Source organism: Mastigoproctus giganteus, chromosome 7 (assembly GCF_048544385.1).
Source record: "Mastigoproctus giganteus isolate SK-2022 chromosome 7, ASM4854438v1, whole genome shotgun sequence".
Taxonomy (NCBI): Eukaryota; Metazoa; Arthropoda; class Arachnida; order Uropygi; family Thelyphonidae; genus Mastigoproctus; species Mastigoproctus giganteus.
This window is the reverse complement of record NC_143581.1, coordinates 115,195,976-115,222,168: the sequence shown is the minus strand read 5'-3', so window position 1 is coordinate 115,222,168 and position 26,193 is coordinate 115,195,976. Positions and strand designations below refer to the sequence as shown.

Sequence of the window (26,193 nt, the reverse complement as noted above, 5' to 3'; positions counted from 1 at the left end):
TTTTAGTTCTTTAGTTTTGATAAGAATGTCCTTTACTTGAGTTTGCTGCCTAATCCACGTGTTTCTCTTCTTATCTAACAGTCTGATTCCCAATATAATTCGTTCCATTCTTCGCTGTGTAGTTCTTAGCTTCTCTTCCATTCTTTTGGTGAGTGCCCAAGTTTCACTTCCATAAGTCATGGTGGGGAGTATACATTGATTCATTATTTTACGTTTCAGACAAACTGGGATATTGCTCTTCAGTATGTGACTATATTTCCTGAATGCTATCCATCCAAAATTTATTCTTCTCTTGACTTCCAGCCATTTATCATTATTACAGCTAATAACTTATCCCAGATAAGTATATGACTCCACCTTTTCAATTACTGCTCCTTCAATCATTATTTCCCTTTCCGTAGCATACTTGTTCATCATTACTTTTGTTTTAGCCATATTCATCTTTAGTCCAAAATCCTTACTAACTGTGCATAATTGATTAAGATTTTCCTCTAATTCTTTGGGATCGTGGCTTATGACCACAATGTCATCTGCAAATCGTAAATGGTTTAGGTACTCTCCGTTCACATTGACTCCTTTCTGCGACCAGTCTAATCTTCTGAAAGCTTCCTCAAGGGCAGCAGTAAACAGCTTCGGAGATATTGTGTCTCCTTGTCGAACTCCTTTCTCGATTTTAAATTTGCTACTGTCTTTGTCTAGTCTAATAAAGGATGTAGCACTCTCATATATTTTCTTCAAAATCATAATATATGGAGTATCTATGCCTTGTCTTTCCAGTGCCCGAAACATTGCCTTATGCTGTATGGAGTCAAATGCCTTTTTCATAATCCACAAATGCTAGGCATAATGGTGTTTTATATTCATTTGCTTTCTCCATTAGCTGTGATATTACGTGAAGGTGATCCATAGTTGAGAATCCTGTCCTAAAGCCAGCTTGCTCTTTCGGTTGATTCTTATCAAGTATTCTTTCTAATCTGTTAGTAATGACCCTTGTGAACAACTTGTAGATATGGGATAACAAGCTAATTGGTCTATAATTTCCAATTTCTGATTTATCTCCTTTCTTATGCAGCAAAACTATGATTGCATTATTCCACTGCTTAGGCATCACACCTTTTCTAATGCACTTTGTGAAGAGCCTTACCAGTTTTTGTGTTATGTCTCTTCCTCCCAATTTTAATAACTCTACAGTAACTTCATCTTCCCCCGGGGCTTTCCGATTCTTCATTTTCTTCAATGCATGTTCTACCTCATCAGGAAGAATATCGGGTATGTCGTGTGTGTTGCTACTTTGCAATCCATCTTCCTCACTGCTGGTATCATTCCCTCGCTCCTTGTATAATTCTCTATAGTAGTCTTCTGCTATTTGAATTATGCCTTCTCTGCTGTTTATAAGTACACCATCGCTATTCTTCAGTTTCAGTATCATTTGTCTTTCTGTATTACTGCTCATGGCTGCTGATTTAAATCCTTTGTTTTCCCTTAATGCTTGTTCTACTTTTCTTGTGTTAAATCTTCTTATGTCCTCTCTGAGTCTCTTTCTAATGGCTTTGCATAACTCAGTATACTCAATTTTCTCCCTGGCAGTGTTTTTCTTGCTCTTCATTTGTCGTCTTTGGTTCATCATGACAAGTGTTTCTTGACTAATTTTTTCTTCTTTGGATTTCTGTTTCCCTATAGGTTTCTTGGGCTTTATCACTTCCAGAAAGTTGTAATATTCCTCGTCGATATCTTGGTCCTGAGCAGTCTGCAGAAACTCAAACTTGTTCTTAAGTTCCAGTACATACTGCTTTTTCTCCTCCTCTGTTATTTCAAAGACCTTTGTATTATTTACTCGAGTCAGTTTTTTCCTTTCCTTTCCTACATCTATATCAAGTATACATCTTACCATTCTGTGATCACTTCCAACATTTACCTTATTCAGGACGGTAACATCATTCACAATATATCTTCTGTTAGTGAGGATGAAGTCGATTTCATTAGTTGTTAATCCATTTGGACTCTTCCATGTCCACTTTCTGTTCACCCTTTTCTTGAAAAAAAGTGTTCATTACTGACATTCCTTGAGATTCTGCAAATTCCACAAGTCTTTCACCTCTTTTATTTCTTTCACCAATTCCAAAATTTCCTATAGTTCCTCTTTCTGCGCTGTTTTGCCTTTTCCAACCTTAGCATTGAAGTCGCCCATAATAATAGTGTAGTGGGTTTTCTGCTCATCTAGAAGGCTCTCAATTTCAGTGTACATTTCTTCAACCTCTTCATCATCATGGCTCGATGTTGGTGCATAAATCATTATAATCTTTAGCTTGTACCTCTTAGAAATCTTGAGTATTAGTCTTGACACCCTTGGTGATGTACTTTTGAATTCCAAAATGTTGTTTTTAAAATCTTTATGGACCAGAAACCCAACTCCACCTTCACTCCTTTCATTGTTTCCATTGGTGTACAGCAGATTTCCACTTGATAAACTTATAAGTGATTCATTTCTTCTTCTTGTTTCAGCCAAACCGATGATATTCCAATTCACATTTTCTAATTCCTTTTCCAGCTCTAATATCCTGTCTTCACCGATGAGTGATCGTACGTTATAACAGGCCAAGTTCAATTTCCGTGCATGGCAGCCTGGTCGTACCCAGAGATTCTTAGCACCCTCCCCAGATGACCCTAATTTGTGTAAACACAATTTATAAACAATATCCCATAGATCCTCATTACCAGATGTTTGCACTAAGTTTTTCCATGCATCAAATTTCCTTTTAGCTATTAAACAGGTATATTTTCTTTTGATCAATTGATACTCAGTTTTCAACTTAGCAGTAGATTCTTTATTATCCCACAATTTCTGATGTTGGAACTTCTTATGTGCTCTGTTGACCTCCCTCTGGAGATCAGTAAGATCAGGGGACCACCACTGCACCGGAGCACATTTACTTTGCTTTAATTTCATTGACTCCCTCGAGGCATCAAATAACTTCTGTTGTAATAGTTGAACCAAATCAAATGCATTAATCCTATCCAAATCAGCTAATGACATTTCATCAAAAATTGTCCTAATAAATCTGTCAAATTTACCTCAGTCAGCATGCTTAATCGCAAATATTCGAAGTTGTAATGAATGAGGCCCAATAAATCTACTTCTAGCACAGTCTAAGTTAAAAGTAAACACTCTATGATCACTGTTAATACAATCTGGTTTAACTTGCCAATTAGATATGAAATTGAAGGCCGTACTGTTGGCTAACATTACATCTGTGTTAGACTCACCATTAATAGTCCAAAATGTAGGTTCATTACCAGGCTTATTAATGATCTCAAGTTTCGATGAGGATATTAGTTCTTTCAATAACCTGCCTCTGGCATCTATAAATCTAGAACGCCATAAAAGATTTTTAGCATTTGAATCCACACAGATAATCACTTTTCTGCCTTTCAATCTGAATAATGCCTGTTCCAAATAGCTAAGAGAGCAATGAAGGTCTGCATCAGGTTGACAGTACATAGATATAATGAAAAATTGTTCCTAACTATCTTCAATACCAATGTAGACTGCATGCAGTGTACATAAGAAATCAATTCTGGTCACAACCAGATCAGAGCTGAAAACTAGTACAGCAGTGCTAAGTTTATCCCACTTCTTTCTTCTTTGAGACAATTCTAATAGAGTTGGGATATCCACTTAGCTGCCTCTATAAACATAGGGTTCCTGAACACAAACAATGTCAATACTTTCACGTTCACAAATTAATCTTAGTTCATCTGCTACAGATCTTGCACTCTGTGCATTAACTTGGAGCACCTTGAGTTTGCCGTACATATTATTTCTATGTATGGCACACAATACGGCGTAAAGCACACAATACATTCTTTCCCTAATACCTTTCAGTGCAAATATGTATTCAGGACATTTCTTATCTCTAACTGAATGAGCAGCAGACCTATTTTTTACACAACAATTGGAACAACAGTGATTTTTACAGAATTTAAAATTATGACCCATCACACCACAATGACTGCAAACTGGCCTATCATTTTTCCATGTCTTAGAAGTGTGCCTGTACCTCTGACAATTATAACAAATGGTAACCAAATGAAATTCCTTAAACCTGTAGGACATCTATCCAATAAAGATTCATGTTTGTTTATCAAGGAACTTTTTAACTCTACAAGATATTTCCAGTTAATTCCGATTTTGTTTTTGTTTTCATTAGAGAAACATATTTTCACCTCATCACTGATGTCATCTCTGCATAGACCCACATGTATTAGATTTCTTTCATATAACTCATTAAGTAGATCTTTATTTGTGTCCTTGATTACATCATACAAATTATTTTTAAAACAGGTTTCTTAGGCTTAGTGATATTCAATCTCAATTTCTGGATGAGGACATTTGTCCTGATATCCTCAAGCTCTTTGTTAGACTCAGTCTCAATCACAATACCCTTGTCAGGTAGCCTTCACATTCTCCTAATTCGTACCTTTTTAAGTGAATGTTCCATGATTTTACCTGAATTCATTCCCAATTTCAAGGCCACACTTTCCAGATAACCCCATCTAGACAATATTTGAGAGATAGCATCATTATTGATTTCATATTCTTTAGCAAATAAAAATTCCTGTAACTTTCTTCTCATACATGTTATGACGACATTGATTGGTTTATTATTAGCATTAGTAAAGGCACATGATGCAAGAAAGCAAGCTTATATAGCATTAGCCAAAAAAAAATAAAATAAAATAAAAAAATACCCTTATTTCACCCATCCACTCGCTCCAAATGTTTGTCAAGTTATGGAAATCATTAAGCGCTTGTTTCTACTTATTTTGGTTATTCAGTCCATCTCTATAAAACAACTGTGAATCTATTAAATCTGATTCATAATCCAGTTCATTTTCCACTAAATCCTGCAACTGATATCCAGAAGCATGTGAGGCATACTGATGTTTGTCGGTGCCAATGTTGACAGAATTATTAAAATTGTCAATATCCTTAACTGGATTCATATAAATGTTCAAGTCCATTTCTATATTCCTGTTGACTTGTTTCATTTCTTCATCATTATCCCTAAATACCTCTACTTAATTTAATACATTAGTCAGCCTTTTCTAATGTTTATTGCTTCTCCTTCTCAAAACAGGAGATTTACTCTTAACCAAAGTAGGAGTGCCCACAGAACTCTCTCCTTCATCATGATAAACCCGTCTACCAATTCTAGCCATAATATAATTCTCAGGGGTTCTGCTTCTTGAGGAAGTAGAGCTGTCGACACCATACATCCAAGTCACATTCCAAGCCCCTGCCAGAAACAGCCATAGCCCAATCAACACTGCATTGTTCAACAGAAAGAGGGTCATGTTACTTAATACTGTCAAATTTGTCCCCTTCAGCCTTCAGCTTATTACCTTGCTTTAAGACCTTCTTAAATATCTTATGGGAACCCTTACTATCAGAATTTGAATACCCATTATTGTCTTCCACAGGTTAAAAAATCTATTTATCTCATCATTACTTACAAAAGGCTCAATGTTGGGGAGCTCTTGAATTTTAACAGTGGATTTTTTATTCCTGTTTGTTTTGTTATCCTCCCCTGACACACTATCTTTGTTAGCACTCATTTTATTCAATTATGTCTATTAATCAAGATTCAATCATAACACGCAGTGCCACTACAATTTCCAAAAATCATTCTTTTAAGCTTTAAAGTTTAATTATATTTCCTCAGATTCAAATCCTGACACACAGAACAGTACGGTTGTTCTCATTAATTAAGGTCCCCCAGTCAGTCTCTAAGCATTAGGATTTTAAATTATAGCCGGATAAAATTTGAATTGTTTACACTATGCTGTAACATAGGCAAACAATCAACTGACCATTAGAACAAACATTCTAACTGTCAAAATTAAAATAATGTCTATAAGTAGTTAAATACTACCTGATATTGTTCAAAATACACTAAACCACACCACAATTTACTCCATGAACAAGATAACTACAAAAATCAGATAACTCTACTTAATACCACAATTTCAACATAAAATTCAACAATGGGCCACTGCCTTGCCCTCTTGGAATTGTGTAATTGGCTCAGCTTGTACGAGTTTGCACTTGAAGGGATACCTTTTACTATGCCCTTATATGAATAGCATTAGCATTAGCATTAGTAGAGGCATACGATGCAAGAAAGCAAGCTTATGCAACATCAGCCAAAAGAAAAAAAAAAAAAAAACCCCACGTCCACTTCACCCCTCCGTTCCTTAAATTTATTTAGTCTATCAACTTCCACGACAAGGGATGGAAGTCTGTTCCACCAACCAACTACTCGCTGGTTAAAGGCAAATTTCTGCACGTCTATCCTACATCTGTCTTTCCTCAATTTGAATTTATGCCCTCTCAGGTGATTATTCTGAGCAAGAGGAAGAATCCCATCAGCATTGAGCATGCTCAAACCATTCAAGGCTTTATACACCTCTATCAGATCACCTCGCTGGTGCCTAGTCTCCAGACACTAATTTGCAAAACTTAGGCTTTCTTCGTAAGAGTACCCCTTTGTTCCATTGTTACCCTTCTCTGTACTCATTCCAGCAGCTCTACTTCCTTCTTGAAATGAGGCCTCCAGACCTGTATACAGTACTCAAGGTGTGTCCTGACCATTGCCTTATACAAGGGAATAATCACCTCCTTATCCCTGCTAGAAAAATTCCTGTATATCATTGACAAGACACCATGAGCTACTCTTGCAGCCCGTCTGTACTGCTCAGAGAACTTCATATCTGCCTGCACAATTACCCCCAGGTCCTTTTCATTCTCTACCACTGTCAGTGTAGTACCACAGAGTTGATACGTTGATCTGGGGTTACTGTTTCCCATATGTAGTACTTTACATTTATCAATGTTAAACTTCATTTGCCACCTCTCAGCCCATCTGCTCAACCTTTCCAGATCCTGTTGCAGCAGCATAGTGTCAGTAGTGTCCTTGACAATCCTGCCAACCTTTGTATCGTCTGCAAACTTGGACATTAGGGTTCGTGAATCAGTAATATCTGTATATGCTGATTTTGGGCTAGTTTTTAGATTTGGTGCATGATTGTTAGGGATCATTGTGTGTTGATTTGCATTATTTTGATAAATTCTCTGTTCACCTTGTTATTGTTAGTTGTATTATTCATAACCGATTTTATTCTTCAATTGATCAACTATTTTGAGGTATTCCTGACATTTGGGGCTTCTATAAGAATGATGGTGCTCCCTTTTTCTCATTTTACAATTGGGGCATTTGGGTTGTTCCTTGTTGGGGCAGTCTACAAATATATGTGGCCCGTTTTAAATAAAGGTCAACAAAGCAATAGTTTATGCATAAACAATGATTTATTTATTCAAAGAAATAAAAACATAGCCTTCAAAATCAAGCAAATTATAACAATAAAGAAATTATTTATGTCACACAAATGTTAAGGAATGTTTATTCTTCATCATCGTCAACTAAATGCACACTTGTTGATGGACCCTCACTCATTGATGGTTCATCACCCATTGATGGTTCGCTCTCATTGTTGGTTTGTTGGAAGCACATGGAGTCATCTTCTTCTTCAGAAATGCTTCAAAAGTCATTTGTTTCCTAGAGAGTCTTCTCTTTTCTTTATAAATTTCATGATATCATGCATAAGCATTTTTTAAATCTGTAACAACTTTTCTAGTGTGCTCGAAATTTGAATCTTGTGACTTGAAAATCTCAATTTCTTTTAACAGCTGAAGATTTAACAGCTGGAACTCCTGTTTCAGTTGTTAAATCTTCTTTTTCCTCTGCTTCCTCACATTTTACCATTTAAAGGAGGTCTTCATTTCTGAACCCTCCATTATGTGCTTGAAGCAGACCAGTGATGTCAGTTGTATAAACCTTAAGCTGCAATTTGTTAACAATATTAAACCACTTCTCTTTCATTTTGTACTATCTCTGCTGGTCCTTCAAAATTATCAATAAACTGAGAAAACGTTTATTCCAAACACCCTTCAAATTTATCTCCCTTAATAAGCTGGATAAATTTGAAATAAGACAAGACAGCGAAAATGAAGAGTGACACAACCACTCTTTTTAATGTCAGCATGGCAACTGCTTTATGTTATGTTAGTCAATGATGTGCCCTCATCTGCCTGAAAAAATGCATGCATAATAGTACTGTATTGCATAGCTATGCACGTGGTTTGAAATTCTGTATTTATAAATGTTTAGCATTTATTTATTGCAATTAAATGTTCATATTTTCGATTTTGTTGACACTTGATACTTGAAAAAAAGAACTCGTAAACCCAGGAACTTGTAAAGCTAAAACTCGTAAAGCAGGAATTTGTAAAGCTAAAACTCGTAAAGCAGGAATTGCCTGTATATCAGAAAATTATAAGCATAACTGCCATCCATACTGTAATACAAGTATGTAAGCATTCACTTGAATAAAAAAGAAAATAAAGGAGTTAAAAGAATTCATTATCTTTACTACTACGTTTTGAACCGTTGTGAATGATTGTTTTTATTTTTTCTTCCTTCGATACCCACATATATATATTTTTGATTGCAACAAAGTTGAATACAAAGTTGAATTCACATATTAATATGTGAAAAGTAATAAGTTGCATATATATATATACCAGCACCTGGAAAAACTGCCCATGAAAAATACAGAAAAATTTTTTACTTAATAGGGTTTTTTGAATTTCTTCTTCATTTTTCCTTTGCTGCTGCCCTCTATGAAAGAACCTCTCTGGTCACACTACCATATCTGTTTGTAGCATCCCTCACATGAGAATCTGACTGGTACATAATTGCTACAAAGCTTGGAATCATGTGTTTCTAATCTGTAGTTATTTATTGAACTCTCCCACATGATCTATAGCTATCAATGATTTAAGGGATGTATTTTTGAAAGATAAGGTAAGGGTAAGGCTTGTAAATGACATATTTTGAAAGATTTGTTATTATTTTTGAATAATACACATGAAAACGTTGAAGGTGATAAATACTGAAATCTAATAAGGAAAGACAAAAATACTGAATATCTAAAATAAAAGTTAAAATCTTTGCAAACTGATAATCAATGTCCATGTTTGAGATCCCAACTAAGGGTCCCCACTCAGTACTGGTAAGTAAAACTAGATCAACCAAACTTTAATTCTTGTATCTGGTCCTCTGAACTGTTGTAGTAGCCCTCATTTCATTTATTCACTTTTTGGTAACAACTGATATATTAAATGTTCCTTGCGCTGTAAGCTTGAGAATGGGCTACATCTTTCTATATCATATTATTTTTGAGTATTATTTGTTTATTAGTATATTATTAGTTTATATTTTTCCACAGTAAATCACCTAGTTAACAACCTCCTGAAGTCTGGATGTCATTTCATGGAGCATCCTATTTATATTATTTTTTCATTCATGTGGACATTTTTACCTATGCACCCAACCCATATTCAAGGGAACCTTTTTCTGGTGGACATTTTTAGTGGTGGACATATTTCCCATTAATGTTTTTTTTCAAATTCTCAGGATGATATCCCCAAACCTAGGTTTTGTCTATAGTTTTTTATACCTTCCAAAAATATCATGTCATTAGCTGCATGTTCAAACAAATTGTAAGCAACTTGCTAGTACCATTCATATTGTTGCTATGATAAAATTAATTAACACAGCAACAATATGAATATATAATAATACAGCAACAATATGAATAAATATAATAAGCCACAGAATTAATTTTGCAGAAATATGCATGATGTTCAAATTTTTCATTAAAATTTAATGCCATGATCTGATGCAGATATGTTTCTTCGGCACTTTTGCAAACAATTAATCTTTTGTCATGTCATACCAAAGTTTGCACTTGAGACATGATTTCATCATTTTTTGAAATTAAGGGCCATCCAATTCACTTCCGAAGGCCCCATATGAAACAACAAGGCCAGTGAAATACTTGTTGATAGCCCATTACAAAGTCCTCATATGCTGTTTTAAGAAGATCAAATATTTCACACTATTTTTTCACAATTTTAAAGTTGAATTTAATACACTAACTGTTCAGTGCACTACAGCAAAGCATGAAACATGTCTTTTTTATTGGCTGACAGTGATAGACTGCCAACATAAATTAAGAGCTTGCTGCAAGGAGGTAAGGAAGAAACATGTCTAAACACATCATGCTTTGTTACAGTGTTATCTGTGCTGTTGTCTGGACCTTAAACAAAGAGCATAATCCAGATACTTTTTTAACAGACCTTGAATATTTACTATATATTCTATTATTCAAAAACAGTTGTAGAATTAGTATTATTAGTAAACATATATTGAGAATATTTATATTTTTAATGATTACTGTTTAAACTTTTTCAGGATGTGAAATGAGTGAAGAAAATTTTTCAGTGTTTTGTCCAAAGCACAAAGTAAGTTGGCATTTTAAAATTAAGAGATATACTCAAATTCAGTAATCATATATAGGACTATTTAGAGTTAAAGTAATTACAATTTAATATAGCATACTTATTTATTTGCATGTATAGTTATTTATTTAATAAGTAAATTGCTATATTAAATAAATAAGTACACTTATTTATTTAATAAGTGGGCCTGTAATGTAGCAATTGAGTTTTTTAATGATGATTCTGGGTAGATAGCAGCGTCTTAAGAAGCTTGCTTCCTTGCATCGTTTGCCGCTACTAATACTAAAATTAATAATTATACAGGGCGTTTCAAAAATGATGGTCAATAATTTAAAGGTGAAAAGTACAAACTTAAATAATAGTAAAAATGTCCCAGTGAACATCAGGCCACAAATGAACTAATTTCAAGATAATGCACATTTTCTGTTAAGATTCAACACTAACTATGGGAGCACTAGTCTAGCAAAAAGCTGTGAATCCTTTGCTAAGGATGGTTTTATTAAACATAAGATAATACCTTTTTAATTTTACAGATGTTACATGTTACAGGATGTTACAAAAGGTGTTCAAATGGTGGCCTTGCACCGTATTCTGCTTTGTAGTCTTCCCTGCATTGAGTTGCAAATTCTCGCAGGCATTCCTGGGTCTTTTCTGATTTGCTGAAAGGCTCCTTCAAGCCAATGCGGCAATTCTTAAACTCTGTTAATGTCAAAAGTGTACACCAAGCTTTTTACATGACCCCAGATACAAAAATCCACAGGATTTAAGTCTGGTGACCTGGGAGGCCACATTACAGGCCCACCTCTACCTATTCACCATTGACAATACTTTCTAGTTAGATACCAAGTCACAACTCAAGCAAAATGTGCCGGTGCATCATCATGCATAAACCACATGTTCTGGCATTGCTGAAGTGGAACATTATCATTATCGAGGAGGTCTGGAAGAACATTCTGCAGGAACTGAAGGTACAGCTCTCCTGTTAGCTTGTTCGGCAGAAAGTGTGGTCCAATTATTGTTGGTGACTCTATTGTCAGGGAAATGGGGAACATGCTTTGTAAAAAGGATAGGTGGAACAGGACCAGGGTATGTCTGCCAGGGGCAAAGGTTGATGACTTTGTAGAGCGGATATCATCTTTTAAGGGCACAAAAGGTGATATAGTTGTACACGTTGGCACTAATGATATTAAGAGTAGGAGACCAGCGGAATTACTTAACAAGTACAGGTCACTGTTGAAAAAAAGCCGTGAAGTAGGGTTGAATTTGAAAGTGTCTGCAATTCTGCCCAGACACGATAGGAGGGAGTATATGATGAGAGCCTTGTCGATCAATTCGGCCGCGGGAAAGATTGTGCAAGGCTCAAGGGGTAGAATTTTTTCCAGCCTGGATGTACTTGTTAACAGGAGAGATTGCTTCTACAGGGATGGGATACACTTAAATAGAAAGGGTGCAAGAATATTTGCGGATGCTATCGAGGCAGTGTTAGGTGGGTTGGAAAACAGCTAGCTTGGGGGGAGACAAAGACAAGTAGATTAACAATAGCCGCTGGCAGAGGTGAAATAGATTAACAATAGCCACTGGTGAAAGAGATTCTTGCACTGCTTCTATTGGAATGAACAGAAGCCTGAAACACAATATGCAGGATATTTCAGAGACTGCTGGAAGTCATTGCGGTACAAGTAAACACATGGGTTGTGTTAGGGTAGCTAAGAATAGAAACAGGTGCATGTATACTTGCGTGTACACCAATGCTAGGAGTTTAGTAAATAAATTTGATGAATTTGAGGTTTTGCTCAAAACATCAAAGGCAGATATTGTTGGGATATCAGAGACATGGTGTCACACAGATATAAGGAATGCAGAACTGAAATTTGGGGAGTACAACGTCTACAGAAAGGATAGACAGGATAGGAAGGGAGGAGGGATTATGCTATTAGTTAAAAAACACATAAAATCCAAGGAAGTGAAGCCAGTCGACATCGATGGACAGGGCAGTGTCGAGTCAGTTTGGTGTGACATAAGCATGGGTAAATCAAAATTGAGAGTAGGAGTGTGCTATAAGCCTAATGACTCTGAAGAGTATAATAAGATACTGTACAGGGAAATAGAATGGGCCAGTAAATCAGAGAGTCTTATAATGGGGGATTTTAATTTCCCAGATATTGACTGGAATTTGTGGGTTGGTCACTCACACACTAGCAAGGCTTTTGTGGATTTATTGGATGATTGTTTTCTATACCAGCAAGTTTGGGAGGCAACTAGAGGGAGTAATACTCTTGATCTGATTATCAGTAGTGATTCTTCATGCATTAAGAATCTGCAGATACAGGAACCACTAGGTGGCAGTGATCACAGTGGGCTGAAGTGTGATTTACTCAAGGAGGTAACTACCATCAGAGGTAAAGGGAAGGGTTTTTGCTTTCGTAAAGGCGACTATGATGGGCTGAGACAGTATTTAAATTCTATACAGTGAGACCAACTGATGATGTTACCAACAGCAAATTCAAAATGGGAAGCATTCAAGGAACTAATCTTGGAAGCTACCAGGCTTTACATACCAACCAAGAAATATTGTTCAAGGTTCAGGCCTAAATGTTTGTCAGATGAACTAATGAGACATATGGCAGAGAAGAAAAATGCATGGGATACATACAAATTAATGGGTGACATGGAAGCCTATAATAGATATAAGTTGGTCTGTAACCAAGTCACAAAGGAGTTTAGGCAGGCAAAGGCAGATTATTAGAAATCCTTGGCAAAGGATGCAAAGAAAAACAGCAAAGAGTTCATTACTTATGTAAACTCTAGAAGGAAGGGGATGAATCAGATTGGTCCACTGGATGTTGATGGTTCAACAGTTGAGGATCCTGCTCAGGTGGCTAACAATCTAAACGAGTATTTTGCATCTACATTCACACCTGAGGAGTTATTCAGGAAGGGGAATGTCGTAGGTGAAGTAAACATTGGCAGTGAGCTAGATGATTTTCTAATAACTGAGAGGAAAGTGGAGGAGAAATTGTTGAGGATAAACATAAAAAAGGCACCCGGGGTGGATGGGATCTATCCAGTTATATTAAAGGAGGCAGCAAAGGATGGGATCTATCCAGTTATATTAAAGGAGGCAGCAAAGGAAGTAAGCAAACCCCTGGCCATAATTATGAGAGCTTCTTTGGACTCAGGGGAGGTACCCATAGACTGGAGATGTGCAAATGTAATCCCAATTCACAAAGGAGGATCAAAGGCTGACACAAGTAATTATAGACCTGTTAGTTTAACTTCGGTTCCAGGAAAATTAATGGAGGCACTGGTTAAAGAAGCACTGCAGGATCATCTGGACAAGAATTCAGTTATAGCTCAGACACAGCATGGTTTTGTTAAGGACAGGTCTTGTCTGACCAATTTGACTGGATACTATGATGTAGTCACAAAAGAACTGGATGCAGGGAATAACTTTGATATTATATATTTGGATCTTAGAAAGGCTTTTGATACTGTTGCGCATTGAAGACTGCTGCACAAATTGGAGCAGTGTGGCATTGGAGGCAAATTGCTGCTGTGGATAAAGGGGTGGCTGAGGGGAAGAAGACAGAGAGTGGTAATCAATGGACACTGCTCAACGTGGACTAATGTTATTAGTGGAGTTCCTCAGGGTTCAGTGTTGGGTCCATTGTTGTTTTCTGTATTTATAAATGATATAGATGATGGTATATCAAGCGTAATGTCCAAGTTTGGAGATGATACAAATGTTGGCAGGGTTGTTAAAGACACTACTGATGCTATGATGCTCCAACAGGATCTGGAAAGGTTGAGCAGATGGGCTGAGAGGTGGCAAATGAAGTTTAACATTGACAAATGTAAAGTACTACATATGAGAAACAGTAACCCTAGATCAACGTATCAACTCTGTGGTACTACGCTGGCAGTGGTATAGAATGAAAAGGACCTGGGGATAATTGTGCAGGCAGATATGAAGTTCTCTGAGCAGTGCAGACGAGCTGCAAGAGTAGATCATGGTGTCTTGTCAATGATATACAGGAATTTTTCTAGCAGGGATAGGGATGTGATTATTCCCTTGTATAAGGCATTGGTCAGGCCACACCTTGAGTACTGTATACAGGTCTGGAGGCCTCATTTCAAGAAGGATGTAGAGCTGCTGGAACGAGTACAGAAAAGGGCAACAAGATTAGTGAATGGAACAAAGGGTTGCTCTTAAGAAGAAAGGCATAAGTTTTGCAAATTACAGAGTCTGGAGACTAGGCATCGGCGAGGTGATCTGATAGAGGTGTATAAGGCTTTGAATGGCTTGAGCATGCTCAATGCCGATGGGATTCTTTCTCTTGCTCAGAATAATCACCTGAGAGGGCATAAATTCAAATTGAGGAAGGACGGGTATCGGATAGATGTGCGGAAATTTGCCTTTAGCTAGTGGGCAGTTGGTTTGTGGAATAGACTTCCATCACTTGTTGTTGAAGTTGATAGCCTAAACAAATTTAGGCTCAGCTGGATAGGTATTTCGAACGAACGGAGGGGTGAAATGGGAGTAGTGGTTGTGCTTTTTTTTTTTTTTTTTTTTTGGCTGATGCTGAATAAGCTTGCTTTCTTGCATCATATGCCTCTACTAATGCTAATGCTAATGCTAATTAGATGGTCTCCTAGTAGTCCTGCCCAGACATTCAACGAGAAACGTTGCTGATGTAATGACTCTTGAATTGCATTAGGATTTTTGTCAGACGAAACATGACAGTTATGAAAATTAAAAATACCATCACCAGTAAACTCAGCTTCGTCAGTGAACAAAATGTTGTTTAAAAATTTCTGGTTCAGTACACACCATTGTTGCATCCACTGGGCAGAAGTTCACTCTGGGAGGGTAGTCTGTATTGCTGAGACCTTGTACACGCTGGATATGGTAGGAGTACAGTAATTGGAGATGTAAAATTTGATTTGCCACACACATTGCTATGACTCAGTACATGCTCTTGCAGAGCAACCCTCCTTGTTGAAATTCCTGGATTTTGTTCTGTTCTTTCTAACACCCTTTCCTCAAGATCAGGTGTTATGCTTCTGGGCCTACATGTTCTCTAAGGCATTGATGTACCCTGATGAATGTGCACCTGTTGGGCTGCCTTCAGTGGGGAAATGCTTCTTGGTATAAACGTGCAGCCTTGAGTGCATTGCCATTGGCTTTACCATACACGAAGTGCATGTCCGCATACTCTTCGTTGCTGTAACGTCTTTCCATGTTGACTATCCTTTGACAAGTACTAGTACGCCTGCTATGTCTCAGAGCATTGAGAGAAGGGAAAGAGAGAGAGAGAGAGAATGAACATAACCTAACCTAAACAACAAGTCAGTGATGGATCCCAATTAGAAATGTGCAATATCTTGAAAATGATTCACTTAAGGACCCATGTTTACTAGTCTTTTTTTGCATATTTTGCATATTTTTTGAACTGTAGTCTGTACAGTTCACCTTTAAATTATTGACGACCATCACTTTTGAAACACCCTGTATATGGGCTACTTGTTCTAGATCCTAAGTAAGATTCAGAATGTGTTTACCTAAGGTAAATTAAACTGTTTAACTCGCATTATGTGTTGCATTGCACAATCTGCTCATTCCTAAAAACAGAAAATCTGGCATCCGTCAATTTTAGACCTGGACAAAATTTTCAATAAATTGCAGTGTATGATTGCAGTCAAGTGTGTATCACTTTACACACTTGACAAGTGATTGTCAAGTGCGTGAAGTGATTGTAAAGTGTATGAAGGTAAACAGGAAGAAACAATCCTGTGTAAAGAAACAAGGAAGAAACAGTCTCCCTTGAAAAAGAGATCAGATGATCAGAGATTGTGTTCTTAATTGGATGCCAAAGAGTCCCCATTGTTAACTGATTCCCCATTGCCAAGCTGCATTCAGCATCAGAGAGGTGGATCATGTGATTCATTCTTTTCTGTGGCTGCCATATGAAACCATTTCCTATGCCATGCTTGTAGACTGATGGTCTTTTTTTTTTTTATTTGAAAACTATGGTGTGTGGAGTTAACATGCAATTCTTGCTGGATGAGTTGGGAACCACTGTTTGATTTGTCATAGTCTCTGGGAAGAGATTTATTGGTGTGTGTGGGGGGGGGGGAACTGATGCAGTGACTTCCATTGTGAATGTGCTACCTCATAGATGCCACTATTTTAAATTATTTCCAGTTTTTTTCAAAACTGGAAATAAAATTAAATCCCTCAGTGTACCTTTCCCCACCAATATTCTCCAACTGATTATATAGCATTTTTTCTTTTCATTTTGATATACAGTGATGAATTACAGCCACTCCCCGACTTAAACTTTGTCCTGCATCGTACTTCTTAATTAATCATCCTCATTTCTAAAACAATTTTGTTTCATTTCATAGCACTGCCAGCACTTGCACTTTCCGTTGGTCCCTTTCCCTTCACCTTGCAATAAGTAAATAGGAATGAAGAGAAGATTCTGAAAATGTTTTTTATATGATTGAAGATTTCAGTGAAGGGGAACTCATTTCATCATAATACCGTAATGTAAAAACTCACAGAATTCCAGTTATCGGTATTATTGCATTCCAGAAATCAAATTCCTGGGACTTATTTTTGACATTTCTACAAAATATTTGTTAGCTAAGGTCAAGGTGTGCCAAAAGGCTTAACATTCTTCATGCCTTTTAGTCAACCTCACGAATTGCTGGTCAATGTACCGTACTGTGATATAACATGCTCTTGTCTGTTCTAAACTTGACTATGGCTTCTAGCTAGATACTGGGCCATCCCCATTTCCACTGGTACATTTTAACCAAACCCCCACTCTCTCTTTGGCTTAGCAGTTATTCTTACAGTACACTTTTAAATTGAAATCCCTGCCTGACCACCCTAATGACATCAGTGTTTGAGCCACAATGGGAAAATCTGTACAACATTCATTGGACTCCCAACTAACCCTTTGGTATTTGGATTAAAGGGCTGTTAAGTGAGCTAAACTTGATGGTACCTAGGCAATTCCTTCCATTCTGACATGCTATGCTCCCAACCTGCAACTTCTCCCTTAACATTTGGAGAAAGGCTACTATACCAATCTGTTTTCCACAATCCTTGCAGCACATTGAGAAAAATATTCTGACTTCCTGTCCATCTATACAGATGGCTGAAAGTCAGCATCATATGTGGAATCATGTGACTCTGTGCTGTCTTTCCTCACAAAACATATAGTAGCCAACAAGATTCTACAAGAAACTAACATACATACAGCAGAGTTGCAAACAATAGAACTTGATCACATCAAAGATACCCATTACCAAAAATATATGATATACACTGATTCGTTAAGCATGTTACAGGCTTTATTAACATGGTGTTAAAGGTCAAGCAGCACCAGTGGTTCCCCACAAGTTTACTAGCTTTATTAACAGTGCCGTTTAATCCTTATCCAAATCTCTTCTAGATTCAGCAGATGATATATTCTCTTTTTTAATCTAAATTTGAGATCTGCTTCTGCTGAATCCCAAGACACATTTGGATTGAGGAAATGAAATAGCTGATATCACTGTGATATCAGCCACTTCCCAGATTATAGGAAAACTATCTGCAACAAAATTTATTCCCAATTGCAGGATTCTTGTTGTGGACAGACCTAAAACAAATTAAAACAGATTAAATTAAGCCGTGACAATCCAGTTAGCACAGGATTCAAAGAGAGGAAGTTGTTCTTGCTTGGCTTCACTTAGAACACAGGAAGGTCACCTACGTTACCTTCCTCTGTGCAACTTTGCAGTATTACTCTGAAAGTTTTATGCATTAATTGAGTATCCTCATTTTTGTCCATGCACAAAGTTTACATTTTGCTGTTTTTGCACATCTGACCGAATCTTATGCAGTCAGATTTTATCTCTGACAGAGATAATATATCTAACATTTTACATTTTTAGAATCAATTAATTTACATAATCATATTTAAATAAGCTATTTTAATTTATAAAACTTTATTTGGCAATTTTATTGCCTGGCTGAAATGATGTGCAACAGTGGAATCACATCGAACAACCCATAAGTTTGTAAACATTCCTTACCAGCACTGGTGAGCATATTAATAAAATATTGTCATCTTCTTTGTGAGTAATATACGGTCATTAAAAATGTAATTAGTATTGCTGTAATGACTTTGACCTTCTCTTGCCTTCGTTGAAAGTGCCTGTCAACCAATGAAAATGTGTGCACTTTCATTTGAAACACACACAGAAAACAGCAAATGAATGTTTGCAGTGTGTGTGTGTGTGTCCATTTGGAGAGGTCATCTAACATTTAATTTCTAATACTTCTGGCTGGGCCCCAAAACTAAGTGCCCACAACAAGTATATTTTTACGTCTCTGTTTGGGACACATTACTTATTCAAGGTATGAAAAGGAAAGTCATTGGGAAGGAGGTCACAATATGAAAACTTATGCAAATTTGCAAATTTGGATTGTTTCAAACAGTTTAGCTATGTACCAAAATGATGTTAATGCACTACCATCTTAAAAGGTTTCATGGCTTGAGGCTTTTAGCAGTAGAATTACACCTTTTGGCATCTCTGTTATTTTGGAAATAAGTCAAAATTCAGTTGTTAGCTCTTACACTTGAGGTGCCTACCCCCCACCCTTGGGATGGGACAGTCACCTCTGAAATGATACCATCTTGGATGATGGTACCATAACTGAGACCTTTTGGCAAATAACAATTTATTATCTGTTTTGGAAATGTTACATATTTGAGATATAAGAGTAAGGCAACATGTAAAGAAGGTTTTAATATGAGATATATTCAAAAGATGCAGACTTTGGATTATTTCAAACAACTTTGCTATGTACAGAAATATGCTAATAATTTCTTGTGCAGTAATTAATGTATATGATAACTGTCATTCTTGACCCATCTTCACATTTTATTCAAATTATCTTCCCACCTTACTCCCCTAAGAAAATTTTGGAACAATATGAACAATAGTTGTTAATGAATTTTCCACTCTTTTACTATTACAGTGCATGTGATTTTCAAATAATGGGCTGTGCATGTTAATAATGGATTTTTTCATTGTGTTTGTTATTTTATGATACTGTGATACCATATTTCAATTTTATTTACAGAAAAGGTCTCAATCAGACAGACAAGAAACTGTTGCTAGTTAAATGAATTCTATGAGCTTCCATCTCTATTTCACCAAGATTTTTTGGTTTGGTGCTACAGTCTCAGCAGAGGAAGAAAATTTAGCCATAAGTCTGCATACTGAATGCCATTCTGAAAGACCTGCATTGCGTTGAGCTTCTCTTTGCATCACACCATGAAGTTAAATTCATGACAGAACTGTGACATTCTGTACAGGCAGCACTCTTCAGTTTTATATAACAGTCCATGCTACTGATGTTTTTAAATTCTCCATCCTGAACAGTTGTCCTGTAACTCCAAATATGGTATTTTGCTGTTTGTAGTTAGGTCATAGTTCCTTGTCAATGGCAGTAGAAAAATATAAAAGAACACTTTGTTATAAAGTGAAATATGCATCTCTAATATCTAAATCACACCTGCTTTGCATGTCATTATTTGATGTGATGTTGTTATTCCATTCAGCCTGTAGAATACACCCACATCATGAATTATTACTCAGTGTAATGAACAATTAACTTCTTCATTAAAATATGTAGCTTCATGCTACTTCGGAAACTCAGTGCTTTGTTAAATTGTTCCAGGACATAACAGAATTATTTAAGAGAAAACAAGTATTTCATTTGAACTGATTATGTCAGTGCTTGACTACCCTTTATATTGCTATTATTTTTATCACTATGGGACTACTGCTATGTGGCATTTTGAATTTTCAAAAATGGCTTCATGTGACAGTAAAAAATATCATCTTTCCACTTTTCCAGTGCAATCAGCATCATACTTGTAAATGTTCTAATCTGTCAGGAACCTTGTGTGCCCCTGTATCCTGGAACTCTCTCTTTCTCTCTCTCTCTTGATGCAGTGGCAGATAAGTGTACTGTTTGAAGACGGAATTTTTACATGTCAGTGCTTGTATTAGTCTGCTTTGTGAGATGCTCATCAGTTGCTGGTTAGTGGATACTGTACATTACATCACTTTTTGGGTGAATTAGTGCTGCCACCCAAATTTAGAGTTGCCCTGGAGTAATCTCATTGTTACCTTTGTCATCTCATCCATTTGCTGTTGTATGAAAACAAAATCAGAGTAGTTTGTGTTGTACATAGCTATAATGTATTCTCCTGTGGATACATAGAAGTGAAATAAACAGCTATAGTGGACATATTCAGTGCTGTCTTGTTTGTTCAACATCACAAACACTTTAAAAGAATTTGTTTAGTTAATGCAAACTTTACAAATATCTGCATACAATTTTTGTATTAATTTAGTTATCAAAGCATATTTTTTTATAGATTACTGTGATTCAAAATTATGTTTAAACACTTTGATATGCTGCATCTCAGAAAGTTTACTGAGTAAATATTCTGAGATACAGCATATAAAACCAAAAGGAATTTCAAATACATTAAATACATAGAAATGAGATGCGTTACAGAAGTAATGAGATGTTCAAAGACCTCTAGTATTCCATTTCAGAATGCATTTCCAGTGTTGACATACAGCAGTGCATATTTCAGCTGTAACATCATTCAGGAAATTCGTTATCTAGATGGACATAAACAGAAGCTTGAAAATGTGCCCCATTCTGTTGAAGGTGAAGGTATTTCTCTACAGAATGTACAGAAATACTTTCAGAATATACTTCCTTTTCTACAAATATTAGTTGATTATTCTCCATACTCAGTTGGTCACCTTTCCATCTGACACATATGTAAATTTATTAAAATCTAATTTTTAATTTCATTTTAGCTTTATAATGAACAACCTTCTATTCAAACAAATCATGCTACCTACAAAGCATGGTTATTTATATGTTATGTTTATACTCCAGCATTACTACATAAATCAAAGGAATTTACAACTAATCATTTTGACAAAAATACAATCATTTACTGTATTTAGCAGTCATGTGAGCTTGAACCCCAATTAACCCAACACATCTGTGCTACTGCATTCCCTCACCCAGCTATGTCATGCTTTAAATGCTTATACATAATTCTGACTTGCCTTGTATGCATTTCCAGTGTTGTCTGATTTAGCTACTGCTGAACACATTACTTTTATAATGTTTTCTCATGTATTAGCATTAGTAGAGACATATGATGCAAGAAAGCAAGCTTATGCAGCATCAGCCAAAAAAAAAAAAAAAAACATTTCACCCCTCCATTTGTTCCAGATATCTGTCCAGCTCAACCTTAAATTTATTTATCTATCAACTTCCACAACAAAAGATGGAAGTCTGTTCCACCAATCAACTTCCCACTGGCTAAAAGGAAATTTCCGCACATCTATTCTACAACTGTCTTTCCTCAATTTGAATCTGTGCTCCATCAGGTTTTTAATCTGAGCAAGAGGAAGAACCCCATCAGCATTCAGCTTGCTCAACCCATTCAAGGCCTTATACACCTCAATCAGATCACCTCGCAGGTGCCTACTCTCCAGGTGCTGCAATTTGCAGAACTTTTTGGCCTTTCTTGGCAAGAGCCAAGAAAGGCCAAAAACCCCTTTGGGAACAAAGGGAATCCCTTTGTTCCCTTCACCAATCTTGTTGCCCTTCTTTATACTCGTTCTGGCAACTCTACTTCCTTCTTAAAATGAGGCCTCCAGACCTGTACACAGTACTCTAGGTGTGGCCTGACCATAGCCTTGTACAACAGAATAATCACCTCCCTGTCCCTGCTAGCAAAATTCCTATATATCAGGAGTGGCCAACTTAATTTGTGATGCGATCTACTTTTTTTCCTTCAAAATGTTCTGCAATCTACCATCTCAAGAATTTCATTGCACATGGTTAAAAAAGTTAATCAACACATATTTAAAAATGTTGTTTATACGTTTTAAAATTAAATACAATGCAGAATTCTTATTTTAAATTCATACGTATTTAAATTTTCTATTTATGTGAAGTTTGTGTGTTCATGCTGGGATATACTGTGATAAGGCCAACCGTAAAGATTCTTCTGTATGCAAGTCCGTAAGAAGTAGAGCAATTCTTCATCTTTGTTTCAAATACAAAAAGGCTGATTCACATAGATATGTGGAACCAAAACAGGAATTTAAAAGTTAACTGCATTTTTTTACATTTGCATACTTTTCTCGGCAAATGTATTTCCAAAAGTCTTTTTTGATGATCTCCTCTTTTCAATATCATTTCGCAATGTAATAATTTCATTTTCAAATAATATTTTCTCCAAGTGAAAAATCCTCAGTGATTTTTTCTGCAATTTGTTTTGTATTTAATTCGACATTAAATAGATAAGAACAATGTCTTCAATCCACAACTTTCTCATTTTTCGGAAACATATTTCTCACTATTAAATTCAAAAACAGGATATTTTTTCAAATGATGTAGCATATTTGCAAAATGATCAAATTTTTTTTCTTTGAAATCCTTAGCCATTGCCAAAAATGAATATTTATATGCAGAAATACTACTAATCATGTCACCCACATTTTTAATTTTTCCTTGTAATATCAAATTCAGAACAATTAATTTACAGTTAAAATCTGCCAAAAAAGCCAGATCACAAAACACTCCTTACCTTGTAGCTGCTGATAATCATCTTCCCTTTGATCAACAATTTTTTTAATTTCATTCAAAATCTTTGTAGCAACTTACTCTGACTCACCCATCTGACATCTGTGTGCAATATCAGATCTGGTTCATTTTCATCGAGTTGCATTTTGAAAAGTCTCCTTTGAAGAGATTGTCCTCTGATGTAATTGACAATTTTGAAAGCTATGTCCATAACACTTTTAGTGTTTAATCTTTTTCTTGCTAACACTTGTTGGTGGATGATACAGTGGTAACTCAAAAAATATGGCAATTCATCATCCTTTTGACACAATGCAACGATTCCGTTAAGATGAAACGTCATTGCTTTAGTTCTATCTGTTGTTATTGATCCGAGCTTAAATAGTGGTAATTAAATTTTTTCAATAAAATTCTTGAATGAGTTAAATATATCAAGACCTCTAGTTCTTTCTTTTAACGAAACCATACCAAGCAGTTCTTCTCTAGTGGCAGAATCATCGAAAACCATACGAATAAAATGAGCAATTGAGCTATATCACTGATATCTGTAGATTCATCCAGTTGTAAAGAAAAGGACACACAATTAGCAATATCAGCACGCAATTGTTCGCTCGCATTTTTACTCATTCTTTCGATGTGTCACATCACAGTATTTCTAGATAATTGCAGATCCTGAAGAGCATTTTTTTAATTTCATTTCAATTTGATGAATTTGAGTTATTACTCAGAACATCAAAGGCAGATATTGTTGGGATATCAGAGACGTGGTGTAACACAGATATAAGGAATGCAGAACTGCAATTTGGCGAGTACAATGTGTACAGGAAGGATAGACAAGATAGGATGGGAGGAAAGGTTATACTATTAGTTAAGAAACACATAAAATCCAAGGAAGTGAAGCCAGTCGACATCTCTGCACTGTAGTGTCGAGTCAGTTTGGTGTGAGCATTGAGACATCAAAATTGAGAGTAGGAGTGTGTTATAGGTCTAATGACTCTGATGAGTATAATAAGGAACTGTACAGGGAAATAGAGTGGGCCAGTAAATCAGAGAGTCTTATAATGGGAGATTTTAATTTCCCAGATATTGACTGGAATTTGTGGGTTGGTCACTCACACACTAGCAAGGCTTTTGTGGATTTATTGGATGATTGTTTTCTACATCAGCATGTTCAGGAGGCAACTAGAGGGAGTAATACTCTTGATCTGATTATCAGTAGTGATTCTTCATGCATTAAGTATCTGCAGATAAAGAAACCACTAGGTGGCAATGATCACAGTATGCTGAAGTGAGATTTACACAACGAGGTAACTACCATCAGGAGTAAAGGGAAGGGTTTTTGCTTTCGTAAAGGTAACTACGGTGGTCTGAGACAGTACAGTCAGTCCTCGTATAACACGTGTTTACACTACACGAATTTGATCATACACGATTTATAAATAGGGGAACGATATCTTATATAACACGAACCGAATTCGCTTATGCATGATTCGCCTTTGTGTTTACAAGAAATGGCAGTCGAACGCAGAATCACCCCAACCGAACGCAACACGATAGGAATGAAGAGAAGATTCTGAAAATGTATTTATGTTTTTTATATCAGTGAAGGGGAAACACATTTCACAATTATAACGTAAAAACCAACACAATTCTAGCTATCGGTATAATCGCAAATGCAATTAGATCGAGTTTACTACCAGTTTATAACAGATTCCACTAGCAGAAACGCAACTGGAAATTGTTTTTATTGTTTTATGGTAGTAACCCCTCGAAATGTGCTTTAGTAAAATGTGAGGTGTTAATAGTGTATCTCAGCCTTTACGGTGGTGTTGTTTATTCAGTTGCTACACACACGCAGCTTTGTTTATGTGTATCAAGCATGCCTCCTCGTTTAATAATTGTGCTTTATTCCCTAAAAATGAGTAAGATACTTAAAAGGTGTGAAAAGGAGGCATCCTGGTGAAGATGCAGATTCAGAGAGAAAAAGAAAAGCAATATCGATAAACAGAGGTAGACTGGGTCAAAAATTCTTACCCAGGAAAATTTATAATGGCCTCATACTATGGTTTATGGCCAAAATCACATCGGCCTCTGGCCCACCGGGTTTCCCCCGGTAAGGCTTATGGCCAGTCCGCCTCTGTCGATAGAGAAAAAATATGAAATTGTGAAACGCTTTGAGCAAAATGAAAGACCATGTGATATTGCACATGCTACAGACCTAAATGTGGCAACACCGAGAATTAGAAAGAATGCAGAGAAAATAAAAACAACTTTCATAGCAGGAACAACTCAAAGTGTAATTAAAATCCATTAGATTAAGACACAAAGAATTGGAAGAGATGGAACGCCTGTCATCTGTTTGGATAGAAAATCAAACAAAAAACAAGTTTCCGTACGATAGAAGTAAAAGCATTAGCAATATTTTATTACGTAATAGTTGTAATAAAATTCGTAAGTATTTTATTATGATTATTTATTGTGTTTGGTAATGTTTTGGTTAAAAATTTGTGTTGAATCTTGGGTTGTCGGCACCTAACCCCATTTTTCCCATAGGGCCTGTTGTTTATATTGCACGATTTTGCATTGCACAAGGGTTTATAGGAATGAAACTATCGTGCTATACGAAGACTGACTATTTAAATTCTGTATGGTGGGACCAACTGATGATGTTACCAACAGCAAATTCAAAATGGGAAGCATTCAAAGAATTTATCTTGGAAGCTACTAGGCTCTACATACCATCTAAGAAATATTGTTAGGCCTAAATCGATATCAGATGAACTAATGAGACATATGGCAGAGAAGAAAAATGCATGGGATATATATAAATTAATGTGTGACATGGAAGCCTATGATAGATATAAGGTGGTCTGTAACCAAGTCACAAAGGAGATTAGGCAGGCAAAGGGAGATTATGAGAAATCCTTGGCAAAGGATGCAAAGATAAACAACAAAGAGTTCTTTACCTATGTAAACTCTAGAAGGAAAGGGATGAATCAGATTGGTCCACTGGATATTTATGGTTCAACTGTTGATGATCCTGCTCAGGTGGCTAACAAACTAAATGAGTATTTTG

The 26,193-nt window shown here is 36.2% G+C and overlaps 1 protein-coding gene across 11 annotated transcripts in view; it reads left to right on the top strand.

Moving 5' to 3' along the window:
• Positions 1-20,744, top strand: part of LOC150083163 (uncharacterized) — a 1,214,634-nt gene extending 1,193,890 nt beyond the window's left edge. For all 11 annotated transcript variants that reach the window (XM_090377874.1, XM_090377875.1, XM_090377878.1 and 8 more), the window contains 2 exons: positions 10,377-10,426; positions 19,569-20,744. In XM_090377874.1, coding sequence (XP_090234000.1) covers positions 10,377-10,426; positions 19,569-19,610 — 92 coding nt within the window. In that variant the 3' untranslated portion in view covers positions 19,611-20,744. The remainder of the gene's footprint in view (positions 1-10,376; positions 10,427-19,568) is intronic.
• The last annotated feature ends 5,449 nt before the right edge of the window (positions 20,745-26,193 follow it).